The sequence below is a fragment of the Rousettus aegyptiacus genome, unplaced genomic scaffold, assembly GCF_014176215.1.
Source record: "Rousettus aegyptiacus isolate mRouAeg1 unplaced genomic scaffold, mRouAeg1.p scaffold_m13_p_9, whole genome shotgun sequence".
In the NCBI taxonomy this organism is placed as follows: domain Eukaryota; kingdom Metazoa; phylum Chordata; class Mammalia; order Chiroptera; family Pteropodidae; genus Rousettus; species Rousettus aegyptiacus.
Window position 1 is genome coordinate 31,196,341 of NW_023416312.1, and position 26,886 is coordinate 31,223,226.

The window sequence follows — 26,886 nt, forward strand, 5'->3', positions numbered from 1 at the left end:
GCGAAATGAGTAAATAAATGTAAGGCACTTAGAAAAAGCTCAGAAAACACTAAATCAATTATTCCCTCATTTATTCCTTCCTTTATTGAATGTCTAGTTTGTGCCAGATACTAGAGATATACTTGGCACACCATGAGAGCTCAATGAACAGTGTTAAAATGAAGGAATGCAATGGCCTTTTAAGGAGAAGCAGGGGCTTGCCCTAGTGAACAGGCTGGAAGGTGTCCCAGGCTTGGAGGTAGGAAATCACCTGGTGAGTTAGAGGCACCAAAAGCTGAGTTGTGAGGTGGGAGAGGTGGGAGAGGTGGGAGGGAGGTTGAAATTGCTATGCCAGAAGGGGCTTTGAACCTAGACTTAGGAGAGAAACTTTGAACCTGTGAGCGTGGGGAGCCAAGCAGGTTTCTAGGCAGGAATGTGGGTCTCACCTTAAGTTGTTTCCCTTCACGTACCCAGGAATGTCAGTCACATCCCAGACCTGCTCAGCTCCCTCAAACTGCTCCTTTTGCCTGAAAGCATTGTGTTCCCAAAGCTCTGAGGCCCAGGGAGGAGTGGGGACTGAGCTAGCATTCACGTGGGGAAACAGTCTGGCATTATCTGGTAAAGTTAGACATATGCAAACCTTACAACCCCCTAACTTACCTCCTGACAGTATACGTGACTGTGTGGAATAGGAAATGTGTACAGGAGTGAACATAGCAGTGTTGCTCCTAATGGCAAAAGCCAGAAACAGCCAAAGTATATGTTAATAGGAGAATATGAATAAACAAGTTGTAAAGTCACTCAATAGAATACTATACAGCTGTAAAGATGAACAAATACAACTCTTGGTAACAGAAGGCATGAAGCATAGTGATGAAAAGTGTGCCCTCTGTACCCAGCCTGCCTGGCATGCAATCCAGGCTCTCCCACTTGCTAGCTGGGAGCTACTGGGAAAGTCCCTCATTTCCCTCTGTCAGATGGACACGGTAACAGTATATGTCCCGCAGGCTGTTATGAGGATTTAAATGAGTCAGTATTTACAAAGGGGACAGAACAGTGCCTGGCACACATATTCAGTGCTACATGAATGTTTGTTAGATAAAAATAGAATGTTTAGTGGGGTAAAAGCAAGTCTCTGAATATTGCATACTTTAAAAGTTCAAAAGCAACGAAAATGAAACAAGATGTTGTTTAGGCATTCACATATACTATAAAGTTCCTCTCTTCAAAAAAGGGAATGATAAACAGAAAGTAATTTGGGAGCTGTGGGGAAGCAGGGGTAAGAGTTGGGGAGGTGAGCTGGGTTGTTGGGGTCTCAGGAGAGGGGTGGGATCCCAGGTGCTCACTGTGTAATTAAAGGAAAAACTTTTAGCACAGTAATCCTTCAGCACTAGGGGCCTTGGACCTTAGGCCCAGGCTAACAGGGTGCTTTGGGGAGGAAGGAGGCCGCCCAGCCCCATGACTGTTTCCCACCACCGCAGCTTGCCCTGCAGAAGTGCCAAAGTGGCCTAGCTCTTGCTGTCAGCCAATCAGAGGGAGGAAGATCTGATCCAGTCAGAGGGAGATGGAACCCAAAAAGAAAGAAAGAAGGAGGAAGACGTGAGCTTGTTCAAAAGATGGGTCTAACCAGTCAAATGGAGGAGGGCCCCAGTCTAAGGGCAGAGAGTCCAAGCTTGTCCTAGTGAGAAGGAGGCCAGGCCCACCAAGGGGCCCCTGGAGGACTTATTTCCCTTGTGGTTTTTTGCACTTCCTGTTCCCCTGCTCACTGCAAGTTCCTCTTTTTACCCTGCACTCAGAGCCTAGCAAGCGAGGACAGGGCAGGAGACACCATGAGTGGGGGCCCTGTGGGAGGCAGGCCTGGGGGCCGCGGAACACCCATGGTTCAGCAGAACATACCTTCCACCCTTCTTCAAGACCATGAAAACCAGCGACTCTTCGAGATGCTTGGACGGAAATGTTGGGTGAGCTGGGGTTCTCCTGGCCCTCCCTGTCTTTCTCCCTTTCCTGCTCTTCCTCTCCTCATTTTCCCCTTCCTCCTCTTCCTCCTCTCTTTTCCTTCCCTTCATCTTTCCCATTCTTCCCTTCTCGTTCTTCCCCTCTCCCCCTCCTCCTTTCTTTCTCCATCATCTCCTTTCCTAGAACTCATTTACCCCCATTCACCAATCTTAGGAAGATCTCCAGGTCTATTTACTTTCTCTCTGGTTGTGGCTCTTCCTTCAGGGCCATGACAGCCATGGGCAAGGAAGGACCAGATCTGGCTCCCAGATTCTCTGGTTGCCCCTGACTAGATTCTGCTGAACCCCACTCTTCCCTCCCAGACGCTGGCCACCGCGGTTGTTCAGCTGTACCTGGCGCTGCCCCCTGGAGCCGAGCGCTGGACCAAGGAGCATTGTGGGGCTGTGTGTTTCGTGAAGGATAACCCCCAGAAGTCCTACTTCATCCGTCTTTATGGCCTTCAGGTGATCCCCGCCCTCACTGGACATGCCAACTAGTTTTCAACCCACAAACCGAAATCTGTGTCCATAGCCCCAAATCCTTGGACAGATCAGTTAACCCCCGGGCCCCAGAACCAAAGATGTCATTCAGATGTCAAACTCTGGTTTGCCTTTCTAAGTCTGTGATGACTGACCCCAGAGTTTGCACGTCGAAATCTATAACCTGCCACATATTAGTATACCCTCTAAGTCTAATCTGTTCTACAAACTCCAAAAAAAAAAAGAGCACTATATTTTTACCTGAACCTTAAATCTTCTCTAAACTCAACATTCGGGTCCCAGAGATCCCCTATCAAAACTCCTAAACCCCAGATGTTTGCCTAGCTCCTAAGTCATAAATCTGTTCCACAAACCCCAAACCTGAATGTGCCATCGAGTCTTGAACTCCAGATCTGTCCTTTTAAGCCCACAGCATGGACTCCAGAATTCCTGAATCTTTTCACAAACCCCCAACCCTAACTCCCCAGGCACATACCCCAAATTCATCCTTCTAAACCCATAAAGATGAACCCAGCATAACCACATCAAGATCCCAGGACCATCAAATACTGACCAAATTCCTAAACCATAACTCTACTTCACAAACCTAAACTTGCACATACCTTGCCTGAACCCAAATGTCAACCCTGATTCCCAATACTGGAGCCCTGCCTGCCCAAATGAAGGCCTCCATAAGGGGGTATGTGGGATGGAATCAAGAATAGGCTCAGTTTTCTATAACTAGAGTCTAGACTCCTCAAATTCAATTCCCCAAGTTTCACATCTAAGGCCCCAAATCCCAAATTCAAAGCTTTCACTGCAGTGTCTAACTCCCATACTATAGCCCAACTCTCCACAGCTGATTCCTAGACCCCCAACTCTCTGATCCTGAGTTGGAAATCTCCAAATCAGATCCTGGGGCCTCAAATTTGGACACCATGGTCCCTTCCCAGATAACAGAGGTTTGCCACCCCAGGCATGCTTCAGTGCCAGTGTGTTCTCCACCTCTCTAGGCAGGCCGGCTGCTCTGGGAACAGGAGCTGTACTCACAGCTGGTCTACTCCACTCCCACCCCCTTCTTCCACACCTTTGCTGGAGATGTAAGTGACCTTCCAACTCTTGGGCCTCAGTTGGGGTTGGGGGAGGAGATGGGAGAGGTGTGCAGGGCCCATAAGGCTTCTGACCCCAAGGTGTGTGCAGGACTGCCAAGCAGGGCTGAACTTTGCCGACGAGGGCGAAGCCCGGGCCTTCCGGGCCCTGGTGCAGGAGAAGATACAGAAAAGGAATCAGAGGCAAAGTGGAGGTGAGGAGGCCTCAGGAGAGAAATGTAGATTGGGCAGAGGTGAGTGCGAGTGGGGAGCTGGAAAAGCCTCTCTCATGGTTCTGGTTCCCAGTCTACCTGTCTCTCCACAGACAGACGCCAGCTACCCCCACCACCAACACCAGCCAGTGAAGGTGAGTCTTCTAGAGCAACAGTCCCCAACTTTTTGGCACCAGAGATTGGTGCTTCTATGAGAATCTAATGCCTGATGATCTGAGGTGGAGCTGAGGCGGTGATGCTAGCACTGGGGAGTAGCTGCAAATACAGATGAAGCTTTGCTTGCCCGCCACTCACCTCCTGCTGTGAGGCCCAGTTCCTTTCAGGCCACGGACTGGTATGGGTCCACGGCCCGGGGATTGGGGACCTCTGCTCTAGTGCAAGTAGGGGTAATAAGAGGCTAGCCTAAGAACCTGTGGCAGGGTTGTGATAGCTCCCTATCCATTCCATCTTCCCAGAGAAAAGAGGAGGGCTCCCACCTTTGCCCCCACCCCCAGGTGGAGACCAAGGAGGTGAGTACTGATTCTTCTGTGCTTCTTCGTGGACGGGTGCATGAGTGGATGGACAGATGAGTGGGTAGTGGGTAGATGGATGAGTAATTTGATGGGTGCAGAGATAAGTGGACGATTGGATGGGTAGATGTGTAGGTGGATGGATTAGTGGTGGATAGATGGTTGAGTGAGAGGATGAATTGATGGAAAGATCAAAATATAAATAGATATATAGATGTATAGGTGAGTGTATAGATGCATAGGTGAATTGATATACAGATAAGTGGATAAATGGTTGGATGATTGAGTCAATTAATGATTGAGTGAGTGATTGAACTGAACAGTGACAAAAATTTCAATTTGTGAAGAAAGCAATGATTGAATGAATGAATGAGAATGAATAATTTAACAAATTAGTGAATGAGCCAGTGAATAACTGAGTCAATAGTTAAGTAATAAGCATGAGTGAATGAATAAATAAAGGAACTAGTGAATGTATGAATGGTTTGTGGGACCCACTTACCCACTTCTCTATAAACTCTCCTTGGACCCCTCACCCACCCCCTCTCTGATCTTAAAATACACACACAGTTTTCCCAAAGTCTTTCTGTCTCTTGCCCTTATGCTTTGGTTGGTAGGTAAGTGGATCAATAGTCTAGTCACCCTATTTTCCCCACAGGTCCAGCAACTGGCCCACTGTCCCTGGGGCTGGTAACAGTGGACATTCAGAACCCGGACATCACAAGTTCACGATATCGTGGGCTCCCGGCACCTGGGCCTGGCCCAGCTGATAAGAAACGCTCAGGAAAGAAAAAGATCAGCAAGGCTGATATTGGTGCACCCAGTGGATTCAAGTGAGAACCTCTCCTGAGTGGGCCCACAGATCCCTAGGAGGGGGGCAGATGAACAGGTGGACAGGAGGAGAGCTGAGTAGATGGAGGGATGGACAGATGGATAGACGAGTGGGTGGGTGGACGAGTGGATGAGCAGGTGCAAGGCCAGGACTAGGGAGGGGCAAGAGAGGCACCAAGGTTGCAAAATTTATGGAGACAGTCAGTCTTAGGGTAATGTAGATGCAATTTACAACTCTGAGAGTGAGTGTCTCCTTAAATTTTACACCCTAGGCACCTCACTTGCTTCACTCTAGTTCTACCCTGGGTGAGTGGGTGGGTGAATAGATGGGTGGGTAGATGGATAGATGAATGAATGAATGAAATGAATAGGTGGGTTGAAGAATGAATGGATCGGTGGCTGGATGGATGAGTGGATGGGTAAATAGGAAGTGGGTGGGTAGAAGGATGGGTGAGATGGATATATAGGCTGATTGGTTCAAGATAAGATAGATAGGGATGGGTAGGTGCCAGATATGTGGATGAATGGACACTTTAGTGGATAAATGGACAGAAGTATGTGGTTGAATGGAGACAAGTGAGTGGATGGATGGAAAGGTGGGCACTTAGGTAGATAGATGGGTGGATAGACAAATGTGTGTGAGGACAGATTGATGTACAAATGTGTAAATAGATGTGTGGGGGCAGATGAATGGAAAGGCAAATGTACATATATCAGTGGTCTGACGTGAATATGAATGGCTAGGTGGACAAATGAATGAGTGGATGGATGGACAGATGGGTCTACAAGCTATGGACCCCTTCTAATTCCATAATTACTGCTCTCACTCATTTACTCATTCATTCACTCACAGCTCATTACTTAATTCTGGCCCCTCCAGAGTCCCTCTGGGCAGGAGAGGGCAGGAGAGGGCAGGAGGGCTTCACTAGGAAGGTAGGGAATGAAGGGCAATGGGGCTTCACTGGGGTCTCCTCACCTTCCCTAGACATGTGAGCCACGTGGGGTGGGACCCCCAGAATGGATTTGACGTGAGTAACTCTAAAGTCCCCTGGACCCCACTCAACTCCCACCTACCCTTTCATAATGTACCAATCAGACCTATCCTAAGAACCCACCCTTCCCACACCCATCTCAGTTCCTTCTCTGGGGTGGACTCAGTGATAATCTGTGCCTCTTCCCTCCCCACCTTATTTACCCACCCCTTCCCTGGACTTTTTCCTCCTGAGCAGGTAAACAACCTGGACCCAGATCTGCGGAGCTTGTTCTCTAGGGCAGGAATCAGTGAGGCCCAACTCACTGATGCTGAGACCTCTAAACTTATCTACGATTTCATTGAGGACCAGGGTGGGCTGGAAGCTGTGCGGCAGGAGATGAGGCGCCATGGTGAGTCCCCACTTTTGGACACCCCCTTCTTCTCCAACCCTGGTAGCTGATTTTGAGAGATACACTGCAGTCACTCAGTCCTCATGGAAACCCCTCTACTGCTAGATTTGGGAGCTGGTCAGTTAGGTACCCATTTTACAAATGAGCAAAACTAAGGCTTGGAAGGAAACTATAATAATCGCTATGTGTTATTTTCCCCCTTCAGAGTCACTTCCACCACCTCCACCGCCATCTCGAGGAGGGAACCAGCCCCCCCGGCCCCCTACTGTGGGGACTAACAAGGGTCGTTCTGGTCCACTGCCCCCTGTACCTTCGGGAGGTGCTCCGCCCCCACCAACTCCCCGGGGGCCCCCACCCCCAGGCCGAGTAGGTCCTCTACCACCACCCCCTCTAGCCACAGGACGTTCTGGACCACCACCTCCTCCACCCCCTCCACCCCCTGGAGCTGGGGGTCTGCCCCTGCCACCGCCGCCGCCACCACCACCACCGCCACCACCCAGCTCTGGGGATGGGCCAGTTCTTCCCCCACCCCCTCCTTCTCTGGGGCCTGTGGGGGGCCTGACCCCTGGTGGGGGTCGGGGGGCACTTTTGGATCAAATCCGGCAGGGAATTCAGCTGAACAAGGTAAGGATCAGCAGGATGAAGGACCGGGGATCTGGGACTCTGGGGAGCACTGTTCAAGTCAGAATATTGGGGGGGGCAGGGCTGTGACTGATGGGGGTTCTAGGCTTTTGGGGTTCAGTTATAGGGTTGGAAGGTTGGTGGGGAGAGGTGGGCTTGGAGCCTTGAAAGGGACTGGAGAGTGTGGGTGGTGTGGGAAGGGGCACAGAGAAGGCCCTGAACCCTCTGTGTTGGACCCTGCTTACTACAGACCCCTGGGTCCTCCGAGAGCTCTACACTGCAGCCACCACCTCAGAGCTCAGAAGGGCTGGTAGGGGCCCTGATGCACGTGATGCAGAAGCGAAGCAGAGCCATCCACTCCTCAGGTGAGAACCCACCCTCCCTTGCTACCTGCGGGCTGCCTTCTCTGGAGCCCATCCTGCCAAGACAGTGACCTTGCTTCCCAGGGCTAGTGTTGGCCTGAAAACACCCCCAACAGTCTCCATCAATAGTAACATTAACACCATCTGTTGATGATAGTATTCACATAAATCTTGTATCAATTTCCTTTTTGACAATGCTAATGTTGTCATTACATAACAATAATATAATTATCTTTGACAATAATATTAACATTAATATCAAGATATGTCCTATGTCCACATTATTTACATTAATCCCATTTGTTCAATAGTGTTAACATTAGCCTACTATGTGATGATAATATTATAAATAACCCCATCTTCGACAGTAATGTTAACTCAAATTCCATGTGTCAACAGATTAACAGTAACTCATTATGTCATATTATATAACTAACCCAATTTTTTTGCAATGATGTTAACATGAATCTCCTAGTGTGTCAACAGTATTGTCATCATATGACAATTATGTGAGGATAATATGTGTGATAATAATTATAATGTGACAATAATATAATTAACTCCAACTTTGATAATAATTTGAACATTAACCCCAGAGTGTGTCCACAAGATTAACATGGATCCATTATATGACAACATTATAATGAACCTCATCTTCTGACAATGATATTGTCATTAACCTCATTATGTGTCAACAATATTAACATTAAACCAGTATGAAACAATAATATTGCAATTTAGTCCCTTTGCTAATAATATTTAAATTCACTCCATTAAATGACAAACCCATTAACATTAACCCTTTGTGTGACAATAATATACCAAAGAACCACACATTTTTGACAAAATTAACTTCAACTCCAACTAGAATCCAGACCCCAACTATAATCCCTATCTTGTCCCAAACAGAAACCCTAACTCTCCTTCATCCAACGCATAGACCCCAGATCTGATTTCCTAGTAAGAGACCTCAGCCCCCCAGGGCCCTGAGTCCTGACCTCTCAGGCCCTAGAAACCCCCTTCCCCCAGGCTTTTTAACCCTCCTACCCATCCTGAGTTCCACTCTTTTTGTCTCCCTCCAGATGAAGGGGAGGACCAGGCTGGAGATGACGATGAGGATGATGAGTGGGATGACTGAGTCACCACTGTCCCCACCTATTCAGCGCCCCCTCCCTTGGCGGCCACTCCTCCCTGCTTTCCTTTTTTGGCTTCCAGGCTCCCAAGGCTCATTTCTTCCCCACCAACCTCCAATGATATTATCTCTGACTGACCCTCACACTCACCCTAGTAATAGCCAGGGCCCTTTTTATACAAATTTCTCAGTTCTCCTCGCTCAAAGATTTTTAAACAAAAATAAAATACCTGTCATTTTGTTTCTCTAAATCTGTTTGTCTGTATTCCAAATGTGGGAATTTGGGGTTCTTTTCCCACAAAATCCCTTTTATTCATATATTTCATTTCACTTATTTAGGCTTACACATATACAATCCATTCATTTGTTCTCTCGGTCATTTAGCCTTTGTTTCCTTTTGCCTTTCTTTCTGTAAACATTTATCGTCAGGCACTATTTTAGAGACTGGGGATAAAGCAGTGGAAAAAAATTGACAAAAATTCTTTCTCTGATGGGGCCAACATTCTAGGGGCAGACATTGTGGGGCAGGGGAGACAGACAAGAAGGAAGAAATCAAATAGAAACAAAATATAGTTATAGACCGTAAGTGCTTTGTGCTGAGAGGAAATTATATTCAGATACATTGTTCAGGGAAAGCTGCTTGGAGGAGGTGACAGTTATGCTGGACCTAAAGAAAGAGAAGTCAACTAGGTGAATATTTGGGGGAAGGGTATTCCAGACAGAGGGAGCCATTAGTGCAAAGGCCCTGATGTGGGAAAAAGCTTGACATGAAGCTGGATGTGGCTAATGAATGGGAGTTATTTATTCATTCACTTATTTATTTTTTAAAGACTGTTCAATCAGCACAATACTAGATCAAGAGAGTACTTGATGGTCAGACGTCTCCATTCTCCATGCATATAACAACTCACCCAGGATCCTGATATGCAAGATCACCCTCTCAATATTAGAATTTGGTTCTTCCCAGTTTTCAGTGCAAACCAAGTCCTGGCCAATAGCAATGGAAGAGACAAAGACTTACTAATCAGATAGATTTGCTCTGGAACCCGGGAAAGATGCCTCACCTCAGAGCCTTAGTTTCCTCATCCATACAATGGGAGTAAGAAAATGTAACAGAGTTCAAACTGGAATCTCACTGGATCACACTCATCTTCCAGGACTTGCTCTCCAGAAAAAAAGGAGCAATTCAAAACTGTCCCTGGTGTTTCAAGCTATTTCCAAGGGAGTAATTAGAAACTCTTTCACATTAAAGCCTAGAATTTAGGTTGCCTACCTCTTCCCATTTCTGAAATCAAGCCTAGAATCAAGGTTGCCTACCTCTTCCCATTTCTGAAATCTGATGGATTGAAGATCTCAGGTAGCCTAATTTTAGAGGCAGAGGAGGGTAGGAGGGAGAAAGATAAAGTTGAGAGAGAATCCAGAAATGGCAGGCTTCTTCCATCTGCAAGAGCAGTAGAAGAATTTCTGAACCACTGATGTGCAGGTTGGGAGGTTCGAGGAAGAAGGGAAAGAGCCAGGCAGTGGGCGTGAGGTAGGAGGTATGGGAGTGGGAGCTGGCTCTTCCCCCGAAGCCGGGGAAGCTGAAGGAGTCTAAGTTTTCCTTTAATTCTTTCATTATTCTTCAATCCGCACTCCTCCCGCCACCCACCCCGGCCAAGTCCCTGAATACTGAGTCTAGGAAGGTCTTATCATATTACTTACTCCCACTCCAAACTTCCCTGATGAAATTCTAGAAATCAATGTTCCAGGACCCCTTGGGCAGGCTTTGTCCTAGAAAAAATGTTACATCACACAACTTCTGAATTCCTAGGAGCACTGGTTAGAGCAAGCACAGATCTGGGGTAAAATAATTGCTTGTGGGCAAGTTGCTTGACCCCTCTGGGCCTTAGTTTCTTTAGTCTTTAAAATGAGGATAAAAAACCTTACTTCACTGGCTGTGGCCAGAATTAAAATAGCTGGTGCCTGGCTCCTTGTAGGCATCAATCTATAAATATTAGCTGTTGCTGCTGCTATTGTTATTACTGGGTGTCACTGATCCTGAGTCACTACTGATTACAAAATGCACCATTATTTTATATATCACTAAGAAAGACAAAGAAGTACCGGTGATGGAGAGATGCAGCCTGATCTCAGAGATGTTAAAAAATTAAGTACCTCTTGTGCTCTGGTTGGCAATGCTGTTTCTTAACCTGCATTCTGGTTCCACATGTATGTTTGCCAGTGAAAAGTCATTCCACTAGTCATCCATGGTCTGTGTACTCTCTGTAGGTGTGCTACACACCAATATGAGGTTTACATTAAAAACAAGTCAAACCTGTGCGGCATGGAATGGATAAAACCCTGTATTGGCCCCAGCATTGGGCAAGATAACATACACTCTAGGCATTCATTAATGCTCAATGAACAGACAAGTAGCTGGGTGTAGGACACAGTAATAAGAGTGGCCTCTCTTACTTTTGAGGTCTCCTGAAAAGGTGTTAATTCTTTTGAAAGATTCATTTACCAGGTTAGTGGGAGGTGTCTACTCCAAGGTCACTCACCTGAGGTATTGCTGATGAAGGAAGTGCTTAAGGTCACACAATTTAGCAAATGGTGGGGCTGGGATTTGAACCCAGGTCATGGAGCTACCAGAATCTATGCCTTTACCTACTATCCTATACTGTTTGAGGAGGGCCAAAGGATGCTCCCCAAAGACCCCCACACTGCCCCTCAAGATTCAGGCAGAAAGGGGTCATGATTTAAACCACTCTCATGGATTAGACAGGCCTCCTGGGTTCCTCAGAGTGGGAAGGTCCTGCCTGCCTGGAGAGACTGGGGGGGGGGCATGTGAGAACCAGCATCTGACACTGTTCTAGAAGGAATAAGGAATCCATGGTGGGGCTGTTGGCTGTGCCACTCATGGTAAGCAGGGGGTGATGGAACCTTTAATTTCTCTAAGCAGCTCACAGCTGAACTAGCAGGCACACAGAATAACCATTTGCTTAACTGTATAACCATTTGGTTGACTACATAACTCATGAACTGACAGGGAGAGGGGAAGTTTGATAAACTGACAGTGCAGTTTCCCCACACTGTGCAGTACTGAATATCTAAATGAATCGCAGCCCGCCTGGGACTGGCTGGGGCTGGCGGTCTGACAGTGTAGAAGACAGGAAGCCCCCTGAGGGACTGACATTCTGTCTGACTGCTGATCCATGATCCTGGGTGGCAGGATACTTTGAATGGATGACTATTGCTGAAATCACACCTGACCCAAGGGAGCATTGGATGTTCTGCTGCCTGGCGATGTGTAAAGGAGAGCTACCCTGAAGGGATTTCAGGCTAAATAATGGACAGATCTGTGGCCATAGGCAGCTGTCTATGGTGACCAACTGACCATTCTGACCGAATTGCAGCATGCTTAACAGACCATGTACTCAGCTGGATGCTGAGAATGGCTACCTGGCTGACTGTCAACATGATTAGGGACAGTCTAAATGAGTCACAGGCCAGACCACCAACTACAAGATTGGGGAGGCTGGCCGAACAAGGTTGGAATCACAGTTGCCCACATGGGTCAGAGGATACTGACTGACTGTCCAATGGGGGCACATATTCCTGAGAAAGGACAGACTGCTGACCCACTGACCAGAGGGGTGGTGGCTTAATGCTACCTTTAGTTGCTGTGACTATGTGCTCTGAGAAAATAAGTGCCTGATCATGGCGGGAATGAGGGGAGAATGACAAGAGTCACAGACAACTGACAGTAGACAGCGTGACTGCCTGACAGGGCTACATGAGATGCTGACAATGCCAGCCTGGCCAGACCTAATAGCAGCCTGCCTGAGAGCATGGCTGGTGGCTGAGGCTTCCTGAGCCAAGTGTGAGATGACTTCCCCAGAAGGATTCAGAGCAGGTGCCAGGGCAAGGGTAGACGGAGAGGCCTCTGAGTAACTGCCAGTGTGAAGAAGGTAATGACAGGCTGGCTGACTAGCAGTGTGGCTGTTAGGAAGCGCTGTTATATCCTCTTCAAGGGAACTGCTGCCAGCCCGAGGGCACGGATGGCTGCTGCTTGTGACTGACGGTATGAATGGGGGGCGGGATCTGACTAGACAGTAGTGGTGACTGACCCATTGTATGATTTGAGTTACGACTGATTTGAGACTGGGCAGCAGTCTAGCCATAGTTCACTGTGGGAGGGGAGTCACGGTCTGTTCGGGGTTAAATTGTGGTGACGGGCTGCCTGACGGTGGTAATTGGAGGTCTGACAGAACAGAGGATTCTCCCCCACTCGTCTGGCTGACTGACAACGGGATTGGCTGACAGCGTGACAGACAGACTGGCGGACAGGCAGAGTCTCCAGCAACAACCGCCGCCGCCGACGCCGCGCAGACGCACGCTGGGAAAGCGCCAGCGAGCACCCGCCTTCGGGACCGAGCGGAGTGGCGGGAGGGGTCCGGTCACGGCTTGCCGGTTGGTCCGCGGGGGCGCTGTCGGGCTGCAGCGCGACCAATAGGCTGCGCATTCTCGGCCACGCCCGCGCGAGCTCTCTTCTCGCGAGGCCGGTTAGGCCCGAATGTCGTTAGCCGTGGGGAAAGATGGCGGAAAATTTAAAAGGTGAAGCTGTGGTGGCAGCGACGCGGGCCGCTGGCTGGGCCGGGTGGGCTGGAGGGGTGCGTGACGGGCTCGGGGCCTCGGCGTCCGAAGCCACGGAGCCGGAAGCCTGGCGCCGAAAACCTGGGGCTCAGGGAGCATGGGCCTGGCGCGCGGGGCTGGGCGGGGCTGAGGGGAGGGGGCGCGTGCTTTGGAAGGCGGCGAGCTTGAGGCGAAGTGGGGACTCGGGGAGGGGGCGCGCGCCTCAAATCGCGACCGGACGGCGCGCGCGCGCGCGCAGGGAGTTGTCCAGGAGGCCGCGCCCGCGCGCGGGAAAATCAGCCGCCGGTGACCGTTATCCGCTTGGTGTCCACGCGAGACGCCGGAAGGGGAGGGAAGGGAAGGGGACGGACCTCCTTTTCAGGGTGGGGGACAGGGGAATCTTGAGGGGAAGGTATCTCAGCGTGTTAGGGGGAAGGATCTGTAGAGAGGACTCTCCCAGGAAGAGTGGCAGGGCGCTTCCCAAATAGGAGAGCTGGACTCTCCCGTGTGCAGGGAAAAAGGGATGACTTTCTTAGTATGTTGAGGGGAGTGGGCTTCTCTGTGTGAAGAAAGCTATGGGAATGATGGGTTCCACAAGTGTGAGGGGGAACTCTGAGGGGTAGGAGAGTCCACCTGTGGTCAGTGTGGCGCCAGCAGCTAGAGATGTGAGTTGGGACCACTTTAGTGGGGTTTCAAATGCAAGTCGAGGGGTTTGAAAGAGAGACGTCATAGGGAGAGGAAAGCGTGGGCACAGGCCACGAGTCTCCAGTAGGCCTGCCTAAGTGAGGGTGGGGAGTGGGGAAGTGCACACGAAATAATTTTGTAAAGCTCTTGTAGATTTTTAGGTTGACATCTAGAGCATTTCATCATGAGTTTAAATGTTTGATTTTTGTAATGGGAGATTAAAAATTAATAGGATTAGGACTGACCACATTTGGAATAAGTGTTCTGTGAAATGATCTAATAAAATGGCTTCGAAGCACATTATGAATGTGCCTTGAATCTTTGACTTGGAAGGCTTTAAAAAAAATCTGTCTTGAAAATTTTTGGTAGTCCCAGAATGTTCCAGGTATATTTAAAAGAATCGTCATCACTTACCTATTTCTGTTTGCCTGTTCCTGGATTCCTTTGGGCAAGCTTTACCCTTCACAGAAATGTGGATAGACAGAGAAAGTCAAAATGCAGTGTGAAAACATATACTTTGTGGGTTTAAGGCACCCAGACTAATCTTTCAAGGAGGCTTTCTGTAATCTAATACCACTCCACAATCTCTTATTCATAATTTTGAAATCTAAAAAGCCCTAAAAACAAGTTTAGTACCATTCAGTTACAAAACTAGACCATAAGGTGGGGACTGTTCAGTGCTGCTATCTTGCATCTTTATTTAATGTGAAAATTCAGACTTTTGCTATAGAACTATTAAAGTCTTTGATTATAGCTTGATGCCCTTAACCACACTGGGGGTGTTAGGTAATGTATGGGATATACCTAGAACTACACTTATAACATCCCCCCCCCAAAAGAAAAGAAAAAGAATTCCAAAAAAGATCTGGCCTCAGGGATTTCAGATCAGGGATTGTGGACCAGTCTTTCCCCTTTGTTTGCTGCCCTGGAGGTTTTAACTCCATCCCACATAGACCCTTGGGGCAGTGCATGCTACTGAGATAGGGGCAGTTCTCTTTCTTTTGTAAGTGTGGAGGAGGAGAATTAGGTCTCTAACTTTAGGTATGTTTTGCAGGCAGGTTTATGAATAATATTGAGGAAGTTGGAAGTTCTGGGAATAGCTTCCTTTAGGACATTCCACACAGCAGATCCCATTTTGAGATCAGCTACTTCAGGGGTAGCCTTGGACAGTAAGCACTGGGGTTGTAAGAAGTGGCACATTTTTGTGGTAGAAAGGTCTTAGCTTTGGAAAGTCCTGTGGATTAAATTTCACTGACTGAGGCAGTCCTTTGGAAGTCCTAGGAAGGACTTGGGGGTACCCTCTGACCCCTGAATTCACCAGGATGCCAAGTGATTGTTTCTTTCTGGCCCTCTTGTTCTAGGCTGTAGTGTGTGTTGCAAGTCTTCTTGGAATCAGCTACAGGACCTGTGCCGCTTGGCCAAGCTCTCCTGTCCTGCCCTTGGCATCTCCAAGAGGAACTTCTATGACTTTGAAGTCGAGTACCTGTGCGATTACAAGAAGATCCGCGTGAGTCTGGGGTGACCATGGCTGGGGCTGGGGGTGTCTCAAGAAAGCTGGCTTCCTGCCCCCATATCCCTCACTACATGCATCTGTTTCCCAAGGGAATTTTCTCCTCTGATCTTAAAAGTAGGATTAGTAGGCCCTCTTCTCATCCCCATCTTACTAGTGGGGAAACTAAGTGAATTTCTGAGGAAGGCAGGAGCCAGGATGAATCCTCAAATAAATCTCTCCTCCAACCTCCCTAAAAATACAGACAAGTTGCGAAGATTGAGCTGCTGAGCCTGGAAATGGAGATGGGGGAGAGCTAATGGTTATTGAGCACTTTCAGTGTGCCAGGCACTTACTCTCAAACTCATTTAATCCCCCCAACGATTCTATGAAATGGAACTGTAGTCATGGCCAGAGGAGGTAATGGCAGGATAGTTAAGAGAACAGGCTGGTCCCAGCATGCTTGGGTTCAAATCTTGGCCATGTAACCCCAGGATACTTACATTCTCTGTACTTCATTTTCCTCATCTGTAGAATGGGGATGCTTAGTAGTTATCTACCTCTTATAGAATTGTGAGGATTAAATTCACTAGTAATATTTGTAAGTTGCTAAAACAGTACATCCTTAGGTAATGAATGCTAGAAAAATGTTAGCTTTTTTGCCCTATTTATATATGAGGAAACTAAGGCCCAGCAAAGTTAAATAACTTACCCAAGGCCACACAACTGGGGAGTGGCAGGTTCAGAATATGTACGCAGGGTGTCTAACTAGAATCTGTGTAGTTAAACTTTATCTTATAACTCTCTCAGCAGGAAAAGATCCCTCTGGCTGCTGTGTGGAGAATAGACTATAGGGGCTAGGGTGGAAGTGGGGGAATTGGTGAGGAGGCTACTGCCACAGTCCAAGGGAGCAATGATGGTTGGGTTCTGGATGTAGTCTGAAGGTGGGGCTAACAGTATTTGCTGAGGGTGGATATGGAGAGTGTGAAAAAAAAAAGGAGTCAAGGATGACTAAGCATTGGGGCCTGAACAGCTAGCAGGAGGGAGCTGATGTGAGAGAAGGCAGAGCAGGGAGTAGGTTTGAGAGATTAAATTAAAAAGTTGTAATTTAGACAGAGCAGGATTTGAACCTAGTGATCCTGACTTTTATTGCCTTTGCTTTTTAATCACTGCATGGAGTCATTCCAGAAAAGGGTGGGGAGTGGTTTGGGTGTTATCCATCAGCTTTGGAATGGAATTCCCACAAGGCCTGGCCCAAGGGTCTCATCACTTATGGTGTCCCTGTTCCCCTGCCCCTCCTCTCCCCCAACAGGAACAGGAATATTACCTGGTAAAATGGCGTGGATACCCAGAGTCAGAGAGCACCTGGGAGCCACGGCAGAATCTCAAGTGTGTGCGCATTCTCAAGCAGTTCCACAAGGACTTAGAACGAGAGCTACTCCGGCGGCATCACCGGTCAAAGCCACCCCGGCATCTGGACCCAAGCTTGGCCAACTACCTGGTACAGAAGGCCAAGCAGAGGCGGGCACTGCGACGCTGGGAGCAGGAGCTCAATGCTAAACGCAACCATCTGGGACGCATCACTGTAGAGAATGAGGTGGACCTGGACGGCCCCCCGCGGGCCTTTGTATACATCAATGAGTACCGTGTTGGTGAGGGCATCACCCTCAACCAGGTAGCTGTGGGCTGCGAGTGCCAGGACTGTCTGTGGGCACCTGCTGGAGGCTGCTGCCCTGGGGCATCACTGCACAAGTTTGCCTACAATGACCAGGGCCAGGTGCGGCTGCGAGCTGGGCTGCCCATCTATGAGTGCAACTCCCGCTGCCGCTGTGGCTATGACTGCCCCAACCGCGTGGTACAGAAGGGCATTCGCTACGACCTCTGCATCTTTCGCACAGATGATGGGCGTGGCTGGGGCGTCCGCACGCTGGAGAAGATCCGCAAGAACAGCTTTGTCATGGAGTACGTGGGAGAGGTAGGGAGACAGGACCATGCATGTGTGTGTAGCTCTTCCTACCATGTGTTGCCAGTGTGTGTTGTCCAGCTCTCCTCATGGTGTGTCTGAAACTTCCCTGCTTTCCCTGTGGGAAAGGTGGGCTGGGGGTGTTTAACCCAAGTACTAGGGACGTCCTGGCAGCAGAGATCATTGCAAGCTGGTAGTTAAAAGCATGTTGAAACACTTCCAGACTGAGTTGACTTCATAAGGGTATCTAGGGAAGAAGAGAATGGGAACTGAAATCCAGACAGTGTTCCTTTTAACAGGTAGTGTGGTCTGCACAGGGTTTTGTCACCTGAAAAGGCACTTCCTCTTCTCATTTTACAAGGGTCCAGATTATTGCCAAGCAGTGTCTGCCTGGAAGGAGCACCTTTTACTAATCTGTACAAAAGGAACACAGTCTGCCGTAGGACATAGACATGACTTGCGGAGATTGGCTGCTTCCTCCTCTAGACATGTAGGCCAGCTATATTAGGCAGGCTAGGTACCATACTAGACAACCTGCAAGTCAGTGGCTTTGCACATTAGAAGTTTATTTACTCCTATAACAGTCCAGCATGGGTGTTTGGGTGGTATCCTTCCACACAGTGGCATGGCCAGCTAGGCTTTTCCCTTCTTGTGCCTTTGCCATGCCTGAGAGCCTCGGAGCTGCCTCTGATTTTCAGCTTTGCCTGGCAAGTGGGCCTAGAGTGGGGAGGTTTCTGATGGGCCAAGACCAGACACAGTGCACATCATTTCTGCCCACATCCGCTGGCTGGAACCAAGTCACTGGCCTTACCTCCATGCAGGAGAGAAATGTGATTTAGCCATGTGCCCAGGTGGAAAACAAGGGGTTTCAGTGAATAACTATTGAATAACTAGCAAGTGTCTGTAACAGTATCATGTTCTAAGGTGGAAAGCTGTGGGCATTTGCGGGGGAGCAGTTCTTTGTTATAGAGGAACATCTCATGCATTGGGGAACATTTAACATCCCAGGACCAGGACCATTTAAATCCATGAGTGTGCCCTGTCATGGTGACAACCTCAAATTCCTCCATATTTCCACAGGTCTCTTAGGGGTTGCTGTGGTTGAGAAGTGACAGAAATTGGCCTAAGTGACACACTGCTGAGGATGTCCACACTGTAGTAATGACATTGATGAAGAGGAGAGGCTCCCACTCTGATAAACTATGAAGTAGACAGGGTCACAGCCCTGGGGCAGAGACAGTCTAGAGGCAGAGCTGTCCGTACTGACAGTCTAGGAGGAGATATCTATACCCCAGATAATCTTGATGGTCTGGTGGAGGAAATATCTGGACATCAAAGGACCTGTCAGTCTAGAGGAAGGAGGAGGTGGTCACACTTCAGAGGGGTCCTGACAGTCTACAGGAAGAGAGGTGTCCATGTCCCAGAGTGACCTAGAGAAGGAGAGCAAGCTCTCTATATACCAGAGGACCCTGCTGGTCTGATTTAGGAAGTGTCCACATCCACACTGTCCTGATAGGAAAAAGAAGTGTCTTCACCCCAGGACTGTGACAATCTAAAGGAGATTGAGTCTATGCCCAAGATGACTCTGATAGCCTGGAGGCGTTGTCTACCCTTCAGTGTCCTGACACTTTGGAGGAGGTATCCAGATCTCAGAGGGATGCTAATAGTGGGGAGGAGTTGTTAACACCCCAGAGGTGTGTAATCAATCTGGAGGATATGTGCACACTCCAGAGCCTCTGCCTGGAGGAGGAAGGTGTCCTGACCCCACAGGAGCCGACAGTCTTGGAAGAAGTCCAGGGCAGGTAGTGTCTGTAGCCTCATTCTACTGTACTGATGAGCTTGAGGAAAGGCTTCCTACAACACAAAGGATCCTGACAGGTGAGGAGGAGGAAGAGTGCAGCCCTCAGGCACCCCAAAGTCTCCTGGGCCAGGTCCTTTTCTAGCTACCCTTCTGTAGTATCCTTGTCCTCTATGCTGCAAACATTGGGGTTTCCAGGGCCCTCTTGCTCCCTGTTTTCACTCTTCCCACTCTCCACACATTCTTTCTGAGTTATTTCTTGGCTTACCTCCTGCCACATTCAGTAACTTCCAAGTGCCCCTCCAATACTCTAAGATCTGTGGAACATCCTGATGGCCGCAGAGGCCCCCAAACACTACCAGAGCCAAACTCATCTTCCTACATGCCCATGTGATAAGGTAGCATGGCAAAGTGGTCAGGAGGGTGGACCCTGGAGCCTGGCTACCCAAGGTTGAATCCCATGTCCACCACTCATCAGCAGTCACTTCTCATGTCTCAGTTTCCTAATCTGTAGAATGGGAATGATAATAGCACCCACCTCAAACACTTGTTATAAGAATTAAATAAGTTATGTGTGAAGCACTTAAATAGTATTCAGCATACAGTAAGTCTTCAATAAATGTTAGCTATTACATTCCAAAATTCAGAAAACCAAAAGTTTTTTGTAACCCATCTGGCTGTAAAAACTAACTGGACCTGATTTGGGCCTATTTATAGTCTTAGTGTGAATATTCATAAATTTCAATTCAAAAATATTAATTTACTTGATTACATGGTGCTGTCTCAGACCCTACTTAGTGTTAGGATAATTGAGGGCACATACCCTATACCTGTTCACCATGCTATCCTTCTACAACCTGGACAAGGCATTTACTCTCCTACCTTCACCTCTGCACCAATGATCCCTCCGGGTGAGCTGCCCTTCCTCCCCTTTGTACCTTTCCACCTTTCATCAGAACACCCAACAGAGAACGACATCTTGTTTTATCCATTCTAAAACGTGCATTTTCTTTATATTTTAACAACTCTGAAGTGACAGTGAGTCCTAGTTTAATTAAATGATGGCATATCATTTAATGAGCAGCAGTTTTTTTCTTTTTTGGGAAAGGGCACATAAGAGAACACCTTACATTTTGACAAGATACAGGACTCATAACCCCTCCTAACACTGCTTGGTGTCCTAACTAAAACAAAACCAGAAACACCTTTCATATTCCTGATCTTGGTGAATCTTTACAACCCCTGTCAAGCTAGGATTATTGTCATTGTCATCCCCAATCTACAGATAACAAAACCAAGGCCCAGAGCGTGTAGTAAAGTGCTTAGTGTCATCAAGCTAGTCAAGTGGGTAAAAAAAAGTCCCAGTGTTTAAAACTGGTACCCTGCTAGACCTGGAGTTTTTTGTTTTCTGTTTTTGTTTTGTTTTGTTTTGGCTGAGGAAACAGGCACAGGGAGAGAACATTCAGGATCCCATATCTGGGAGGGGGCAGAGCAGCAACTGGACTTTGAGCTTCAGGTTCCCATTCATGCCAACACCCTTTCCAAGCTGCCAGCTTATATAGCCCAGTCATTCTGGAGAATTGCTAGGGAGCAAGGACATGGACTGATTTGTTCTTGAGTTCTCAGGGTAGACCAACCCTTACAGAGGGAGACTGAAGACAGAGAGAAGGATCGGTTTGTGCCCTGGAGGGCTTGCAGTGTGACTCACTCCTGGTGAAACTAGGGGAGCAGGTAGGGGCAGAACAGGAAGAGGAGACTGGGGAGGTTATGGGGCATTCCCTCTGGCTGAGGAGGGGCTTAAAGGAAAAAGCTGGCTCAGTCACTACCTGATATTCTCCTGGGCCCGGCAGAGGCTGTTCTTTGATCCCAGGGCTTCGGAGAGGTTGTTGAGGATCAGGACTGGGAGGTTCAAGAAGGCTGCACAGAGAAGTAACATCTGCTGGAGCTGATGCCACAAGAAGAGTGTGTTCTTCAGGAGGTGGAGGGAAATTTGCCTTGATGTCCTTACAATGCTTCTGTGCCTTCTGTTGGATCCCTCAGGAGAGTCCCCACTCTTCAATCTGGTGTCAAAGCCCTTTTATGATTTGCAGCTTGCTTTAGTGGTTTCTCTGTTCCATTACCCTTGAACCCTAAGCACTGTTGCACTGTGGGTGTCTGAGTCCATCTCTGTCACCAGATGGGAGAGGCAGGACTGGGCCTGGTCCTTGTGTCTCCCCAACCTAAATGACCCCTGAAAACAGGGACCCAGCTTGGTCCCTGTGTCTTTAGCGGACACTGATTCCGGAGCACTGGGACCAGGCACAGGGTAAGCCTCATAAAAAACCACTGAATGGATGAGTGAACAAATAAAAATTTGCGTATAGGGGAGCTAGGTTCCTAAAGGAAGAGCTGGAGTGTAGGGCAGTGAGCAGTGTAACCTGAGGGATAAATCATGGTCTTCTAAAGGTGTTGATAGCATTTGGCAGGGAGCAGAGGCTGGAAGTGATGGTGTAAAAGGTAGGGAGAAGATAGGGCACTGGTGTGGCCATCCTGACTAGAGAAAATGAAGGGTAGTCAAGACTGGAAAGGGATAGATTTGAAAGTAGAAAGAACGTGGCCACTGGCTGGCATGAGGGTGAACAAGGAAGAAGGCCAGTGGGGTGGTTCCAGTGTCAGCAGGGGGCTGGTGATGGGCACTGGGTCTCCAATGAAGGGAGGGGGAAGGAAGATGGTCGTGGTAAGAGGAAGAGAGTATTTGAGTTGCCTATGGGATCACTGCTAGAGAGAGGACAGGTAGCTGGGCTAGAAAGAATAAAAAGGTATTTCTTGCGAGTCTGCTGTGCACTGTACACTGTTTTCACTTGTCTTTGAGGGGTGGGCAGAAACCTGAGAGTAAAGAATGAGATATGCCTGGTCCGGAGGCACCCTAGGCTGAGGAATGGGCAGTCCAGGGGTGGGCATGATCGGCTATACTTGGGGATTACTAGAAGGCTGTGGTTGTCCCCAGGGGGAAGGGGACATGCGGGATGGAGAAGAGAGATTGGGAAAGGGGTGGGATAGGGTGGAGAATCCATCAACAGCATTTGGGAGGCAAGGACAGGTCAGGGTTAGGATGGTGGAGCAGCTTCATGTTTACTGGAATAGCAGGGGACCCAGCCTGGGAGGAGATGCCTCCTGTTGTCTTAAATACCAGTTTTTGGCACTGCAGACTCAGGGCTTAGGGAAGCAAGTGCTCGTCTCCTCTCTTTTCATCTTCCAAGTTTTTGTCCTCAGCCTCTTTCTTGCGATCTGAGACTCTCAGGGGTCTTGGTCTTCTTTCCTGACCTGAGTCTTTCATATTAAGCTTCAGTCTGTGTTTCTCTCTCTCTCTCTCTGCCTCTTGCTCCTGTCAAGCCTCTCCCCCATTCAGTTTTCCTTTCCCCACCAGCCCAGGAATCTTTCTTCACCTTGTTTTCCATGTCCTTGCTGCTGTGTGCATGGCTGTACTCTGGCTCTCTTCTCTTGTGTTGGGTCCTGCAATACCTCAGGCCCTCTTGCCCTGGATCAGTCATCCTTTCTCGTTCTACCCCCCTCTGTTGAGCCCTGGGTCTTTTTCTTTCTAGCCCTTGGTCTGGGTCTCCCGTATCTCACTATAAGTCTCATGATGAGGGTGTGTCTGTCTGTCTGTCTGTCTGTCTGTCTATCTATCTGATGACTGAACCTTGTGGCCAGCCTCTGTCCACCATTGAGAGACTCCCCAGACCATCCAGAGGCCTGAGGAGGGATTGGCAGCAGCCAGCTGAGGCCCAGCCCCCTGAGAAAGGCTGACAGATTCTCTGCCTTACTGCCTCTCATGTGCCCATACCTGCCAGCCCTGCTGAGCCAGCCACATGGGTGGGAGTACCTTCCTCTTCACTTGTTGTTCTCCTCCTGGGGGGCCAGGTGCTATACTGGCTTTCCTGAGCCTTCTTGGCCAGTCCCCACTTCCCTGTGGCCCTCTCCCCAGATCATTACCTCAGAAGAGGCGGAGCGGCGGGGTCAGATCTACGACCGCCAGGGTGCCACATACCTCTTCGACCTGGACTACGTTGAGGACGTGTACACCGTGGATGCCGCCTATTATGGCAACATCTCCCACTTTGTCAACCACAGTGTGGGTACCCCGCAGGTGGGTGGGGGTTGGGAGGAGCAGGTTGGGCCCCTTCTCACCCTCCCACTGTTCGTTTTCTCCCAGTGTGACCCCAACCTCCAGGTGTACAACGTCTTCATAGACAACCTTGATGAGCGGCTGCCCCGCATCGCTTTCTTTGCCACAAGAACCATCCGGGCAGGCGAGGAGCTCACATTTGATTACAATATGCAAGGTGGGGGTGGCAAGGGATTGGGGGCAGGGGCACATAATGACATGGGACACAAGGACCCCTCCCCAAGGAGCTTTAAGATGCTCTGATTCCCAGTTTCCCTTCTGGACTCCTGGACCCCTTGGTAGGGGGTCCCCTCATTCCCAACCCTAAGATACTTGTACCAACTTCTCCCAAGACTCCTGGGGGAGGATGTTTGGCTCGTTAAGACACTTCTCCTGACTCCAGTCTTGTCTGAACTTCCCCAGTCCCCCAATCTTCTCCGCTCCTCACCCTCTTTGGCCTTCCTCATTCCAAGCCTCTGGATACTCTGGTCTCCAACCAGTCCCCTACTTGACAGACTAGTCACCTGTGAGACACTCAAGGGGGGATCTTTGGCAGGAGAGTTCAGATGCCCCTCTGGATGCCCAGGTGACCTTTTATTCCTGGACCTATGCCTGAGACAACCTTCCTGCTTCTCCCTGACAGCCCCCTGCTTTCTCCACAACCCCCAACTCCTGGCCATCTTCCTAACACTTGAACAACCTCCAGTGCTGAGCTCTGGCCCTAGCTCCAAACCACCAACTCCATGACCCCCACCTGACCCAAATCCCAGACCTGCTCCCAGCCTCCAAGATCCCTGGGTCTCTCATGGTAAAGGGTCAGTGGGACACTTCACTTAGGCCTTCTAACAAGTCCCCTCCCCCCTCCCGCCCTCCCTGGCTGTGACTCCACAGTGGACCCCGTGGACATGGAGAGCACCCGCATGGACTCCAACTTTGGCCTGGCTGGGCTCCCTGGCTCCCCCAAGAAGCGGGTCCGTATTGAATGCAAGTGTGGGACTGAATCCTGCCGCAAATACCTCTTCTAGCCCTTTGAAGTCTGAGGCCAGACTGACTGTGGGGGCCTAAAGCCACCCATCCCACCCGCCCACTACCCGTCGTTCCCCTCCTATTTGAGGAATGACTGCCAGAGCCTCCTGCCGGCCTCCACCCACCCCTACCTGCTGGGTGTTTAGGGGTTGCAGTGAGGACTGACTCCAGGAATTCCCCTCTCCCCGCAATTTGTCAACACCAGGACTTTCTGCAGTTGGGATTCGTGGCCTATGAAGGAGGTACAAGGGGTGAGCCCCAACCCAGCCCCAGAATAGAAAGTTTGTTTTTGCACCTGCTTCTGCCTAGAGCTTGAGGGGTCTGTTGCAGGCCCTCTCCCTACTGCCCCAAGAGTGGAGAAGTGGCCCCAGGGCAGGCTGACATTAGAGCCCAGACTCCCTTGCCCTCTTGATTCCCTTGCCACAGAAACTTTGTGCTAGTGAAAGAAAGGGAGTCTCCAGGGCTGGGGACTGAGGCTGGTTTGTGTTTGTGCTTACATGCAAGCTGCACATCTGAGAAGTAGATAGCCACATGCCACTGGAAAGGGAGTGGATGCCCATGGCCTACTGGCCGATGAGAGGAAGGCAGACCCTCCCTGCCTTTGGGGTACACAGAAGGTGCCTAGGGCTCTCAGGAGCTTGCAGGGTGCTGGTAGACCCACCCTGAGGTGTTGTAACTGCTGGGACTACTCAGAGCTGGAACCAAGACCTAGCTAGGCTGTAGATAGCACTTAGGACAAAACTGTGCATTGATGGCGTGGTGATGAGGTGCCAGGCACTGGGCGGAACACCTGGTCTACATGGATTGTCTCAGGGAAGCCTTGAAAACTATGGAGGTGGATCCCAGGAAAGGACCCATGAGGTAGAAGGCCAAGTAAAGGCCAAGAACTGAGGGATGGGGATGGCTTACCCACGAGGGTGTGGTGAGGTGACAGGGAAGCCCCTGCCACCTGACAGCCCCAGATCCCAGCCCTTTGCATTCACCTTGGGTTCACTGGTCTCAAGTTACCTGCCCAGATTTACAGAAGGCAAAGGCTCTGATGGCTGCCTTGCCCCTTGCTTCCCCAAGAGGTTTTCTCTAGAAAGCCTTCCCTGACTACCTGTGCCCAGAGTGCCCCTATGTGAGACTGTGTGCCCTGCTACCAGATGCCAGATCTGTGTGGCTGTCTGTGTGTCCTGTTCCCTGTCCCTACGTTAACTTTCAGGCATGGACTGAATCTGGTTCTCCTCTTGTATATTCCTCCACCCTACCCAGCCTGGGGTGGGCATCAATAAACTGAGTTGTTGACTGAACAAACCAAGGTGTGGGGATTGAAGACCTCACTTGGTAGGGGTTGGGGTGACGAGAGGCGGAGGAATGAGAGGCTGGGAGCTGGGGTGCCCAGGGACATGTTCCTCAAACCTCAGCCATTTGACTAGAACAGCCCCAGTGTATCACTTGCACCGCCATCCCCTCAAAAGCAAATGAAATCCATTGCTGTAAATGGACAAACTATTATCATTTGTCATAAACAAAAATAACCTGAGGAAAAAATACAGTGGAAATACAGAAATATACAATTCGAGCTGGACCCTCCCTGCTCTTAGAGGCTTTGAATCCAAAGCCTGCCTACTCCCATTTGAATAGAAAGTCTATGCTTTTAGTGTATTTATATTTTCTGCAAATATTTATTGAGCACCTAATATGTGCCAGGGTAGAAAGCAGAAGACAAGGAGATGGCATTTCAAATATACGTGTTTTCATCATCCCTCAACATGAATGTGAGCCTGTGCACTTTGTTTTTGCTCAGATCTCACATGCTGTAACAGATACCCAAAGATTTCAAAGGCCTGACACACAGGTGACAGAATCCTAAATAGCTCAGAGACCTCTACACACAGGGCACCTAGGACACAGGCTCCCAAATATCTCATAGACCGTATACCCTTAGGATTGACCCCCAACCTCAGAGACCTCACATCTTGGATACATATTCATACAGCTTGGAGATCTCATACCTAGATACAGGCCCTGAATAACTCAGACTGCACTGAAACTAGGGGACCCAAACTCCCAAAGAGCTCCAACACCTAAATGCTGCCTCCTACATTGGGATTTGGATCCCAAACACATCAGAGTACTTTCTGGGATAGAAATGAACAAATGTCTCAAAGACCTCACAACCTGGGATACTGCTACCCAAGTTATCCAGAGCCTTCATACCCTAATCATCTATTCCCAGACTGCTCTGAGCCCTCACATCCTGTGACAGATCCCCAAACAGCTGAGATGTCACCCTGGACCCAGCCCAAACACCAGTGAGATCTCATACTTGGAACACAGATCTCTAATTCCAAAATCTTACAACTTGGACACAGACCCCCAAATTGCTCAGACACCCTGGAAAATATGGAGCAGTAAACATCCCAGAAACCTCACTCCCTAGAACATGATGCCACAAACAACTCAGAGCCTCAAGTCTTGCACACACATCCCCAAAGAGCTTAGAGATTTCACAGCCTGAAAACAAGCCCTGTTCAGAGAATTCTGACCTTGGGAAACAGATCTATATACAGC

At 49.1% G+C, this 26,886-nt stretch overlaps 2 protein-coding genes across 3 annotated transcripts; both read left to right on the plus strand.

Moving 5' to 3' along the window:
• Positions 1–1,737: 1,737 nt before the first annotated feature.
• On the plus strand, positions 1,738–8,866 carry WAS (WASP actin nucleation promoting factor). 2 transcript variants are annotated; one of them, XM_016153346.2, is made up of 12 exons: positions 1,747–1,940; positions 2,298–2,438; positions 3,467–3,553; positions 3,654–3,756; positions 3,867–3,908; positions 4,230–4,283; positions 4,942–5,116; positions 6,100–6,142; positions 6,344–6,497; positions 6,703–7,121; positions 7,369–7,483; positions 8,563–8,866. In XM_016153346.2, exons 1-12 carry the CDS (start codon positions 1,809–1,811, stop codon positions 8,616–8,618), a joined length of 1,521 nt encoding a protein of 506 aa, XP_016008832.1. In that variant the 5' UTR covers positions 1,747–1,808; the 3' UTR covers positions 8,619–8,866. The 2 variants fall into 2 exon arrangements, with proteins under 2 accessions (XP_016008831.1, XP_016008832.1); XM_016153345.2 differs by having other exon boundaries at positions 1,738–1,940; positions 6,100–6,497.
• A 4,209-nt stretch (positions 8,867–13,075) lies between these two features.
• SUV39H1 (suppressor of variegation 3-9 homolog 1) lies at positions 13,076–25,626 on the plus strand. Its single transcript, XM_016153344.2, has 6 exons — positions 13,076–13,208; positions 15,272–15,417; positions 16,712–17,374; positions 23,125–23,271; positions 23,353–23,482; positions 24,196–25,626. The coding sequence occupies exons 1-6, from the start codon at positions 13,190–13,192 to the stop codon at positions 24,327–24,329; spliced, it is 1,239 nt and encodes a 412-aa protein (XP_016008830.1). The 5' UTR covers positions 13,076–13,189; the 3' UTR covers positions 24,330–25,626.
• Positions 25,627–26,886: the final 1,260 nt, after the last annotated feature.

Excerpts from the sequence above, each read along its gene's own strand:
- WAS (XM_016153345.2), top strand. The coding sequence starts at position 1,809 with ATGAGTGGGGGCCCTGTGGGAGGCAGGCCTGGGGGCCGCGGAACACCC. Across the intron at positions 3,909-4,229 it reads ACCAACACCAGCCAGTGAAG|AGAAAAGAGGAGGGCTCCCA; the intron begins GTGAGTCTTCTA and ends CCATCTTCCCAG. Across the intron at positions 7,122-7,368 it reads AGGGAATTCAGCTGAACAAG|ACCCCTGGGTCCTCCGAGAG; the intron begins GTAAGGATCAGC and ends TGCTTACTACAG.
- SUV39H1 (XM_016153344.2), top strand. Across the intron at positions 23,272-23,352 it reads CCCACTTTGTCAACCACAGT|TGTGACCCCAACCTCCAGGT; the intron begins GTGGGTACCCCG and ends GTTTTCTCCCAG. Across the intron at positions 23,483-24,195 it reads ATTTGATTACAATATGCAAG|TGGACCCCGTGGACATGGAG; the intron begins GTGGGGGTGGCA and ends GTGACTCCACAG.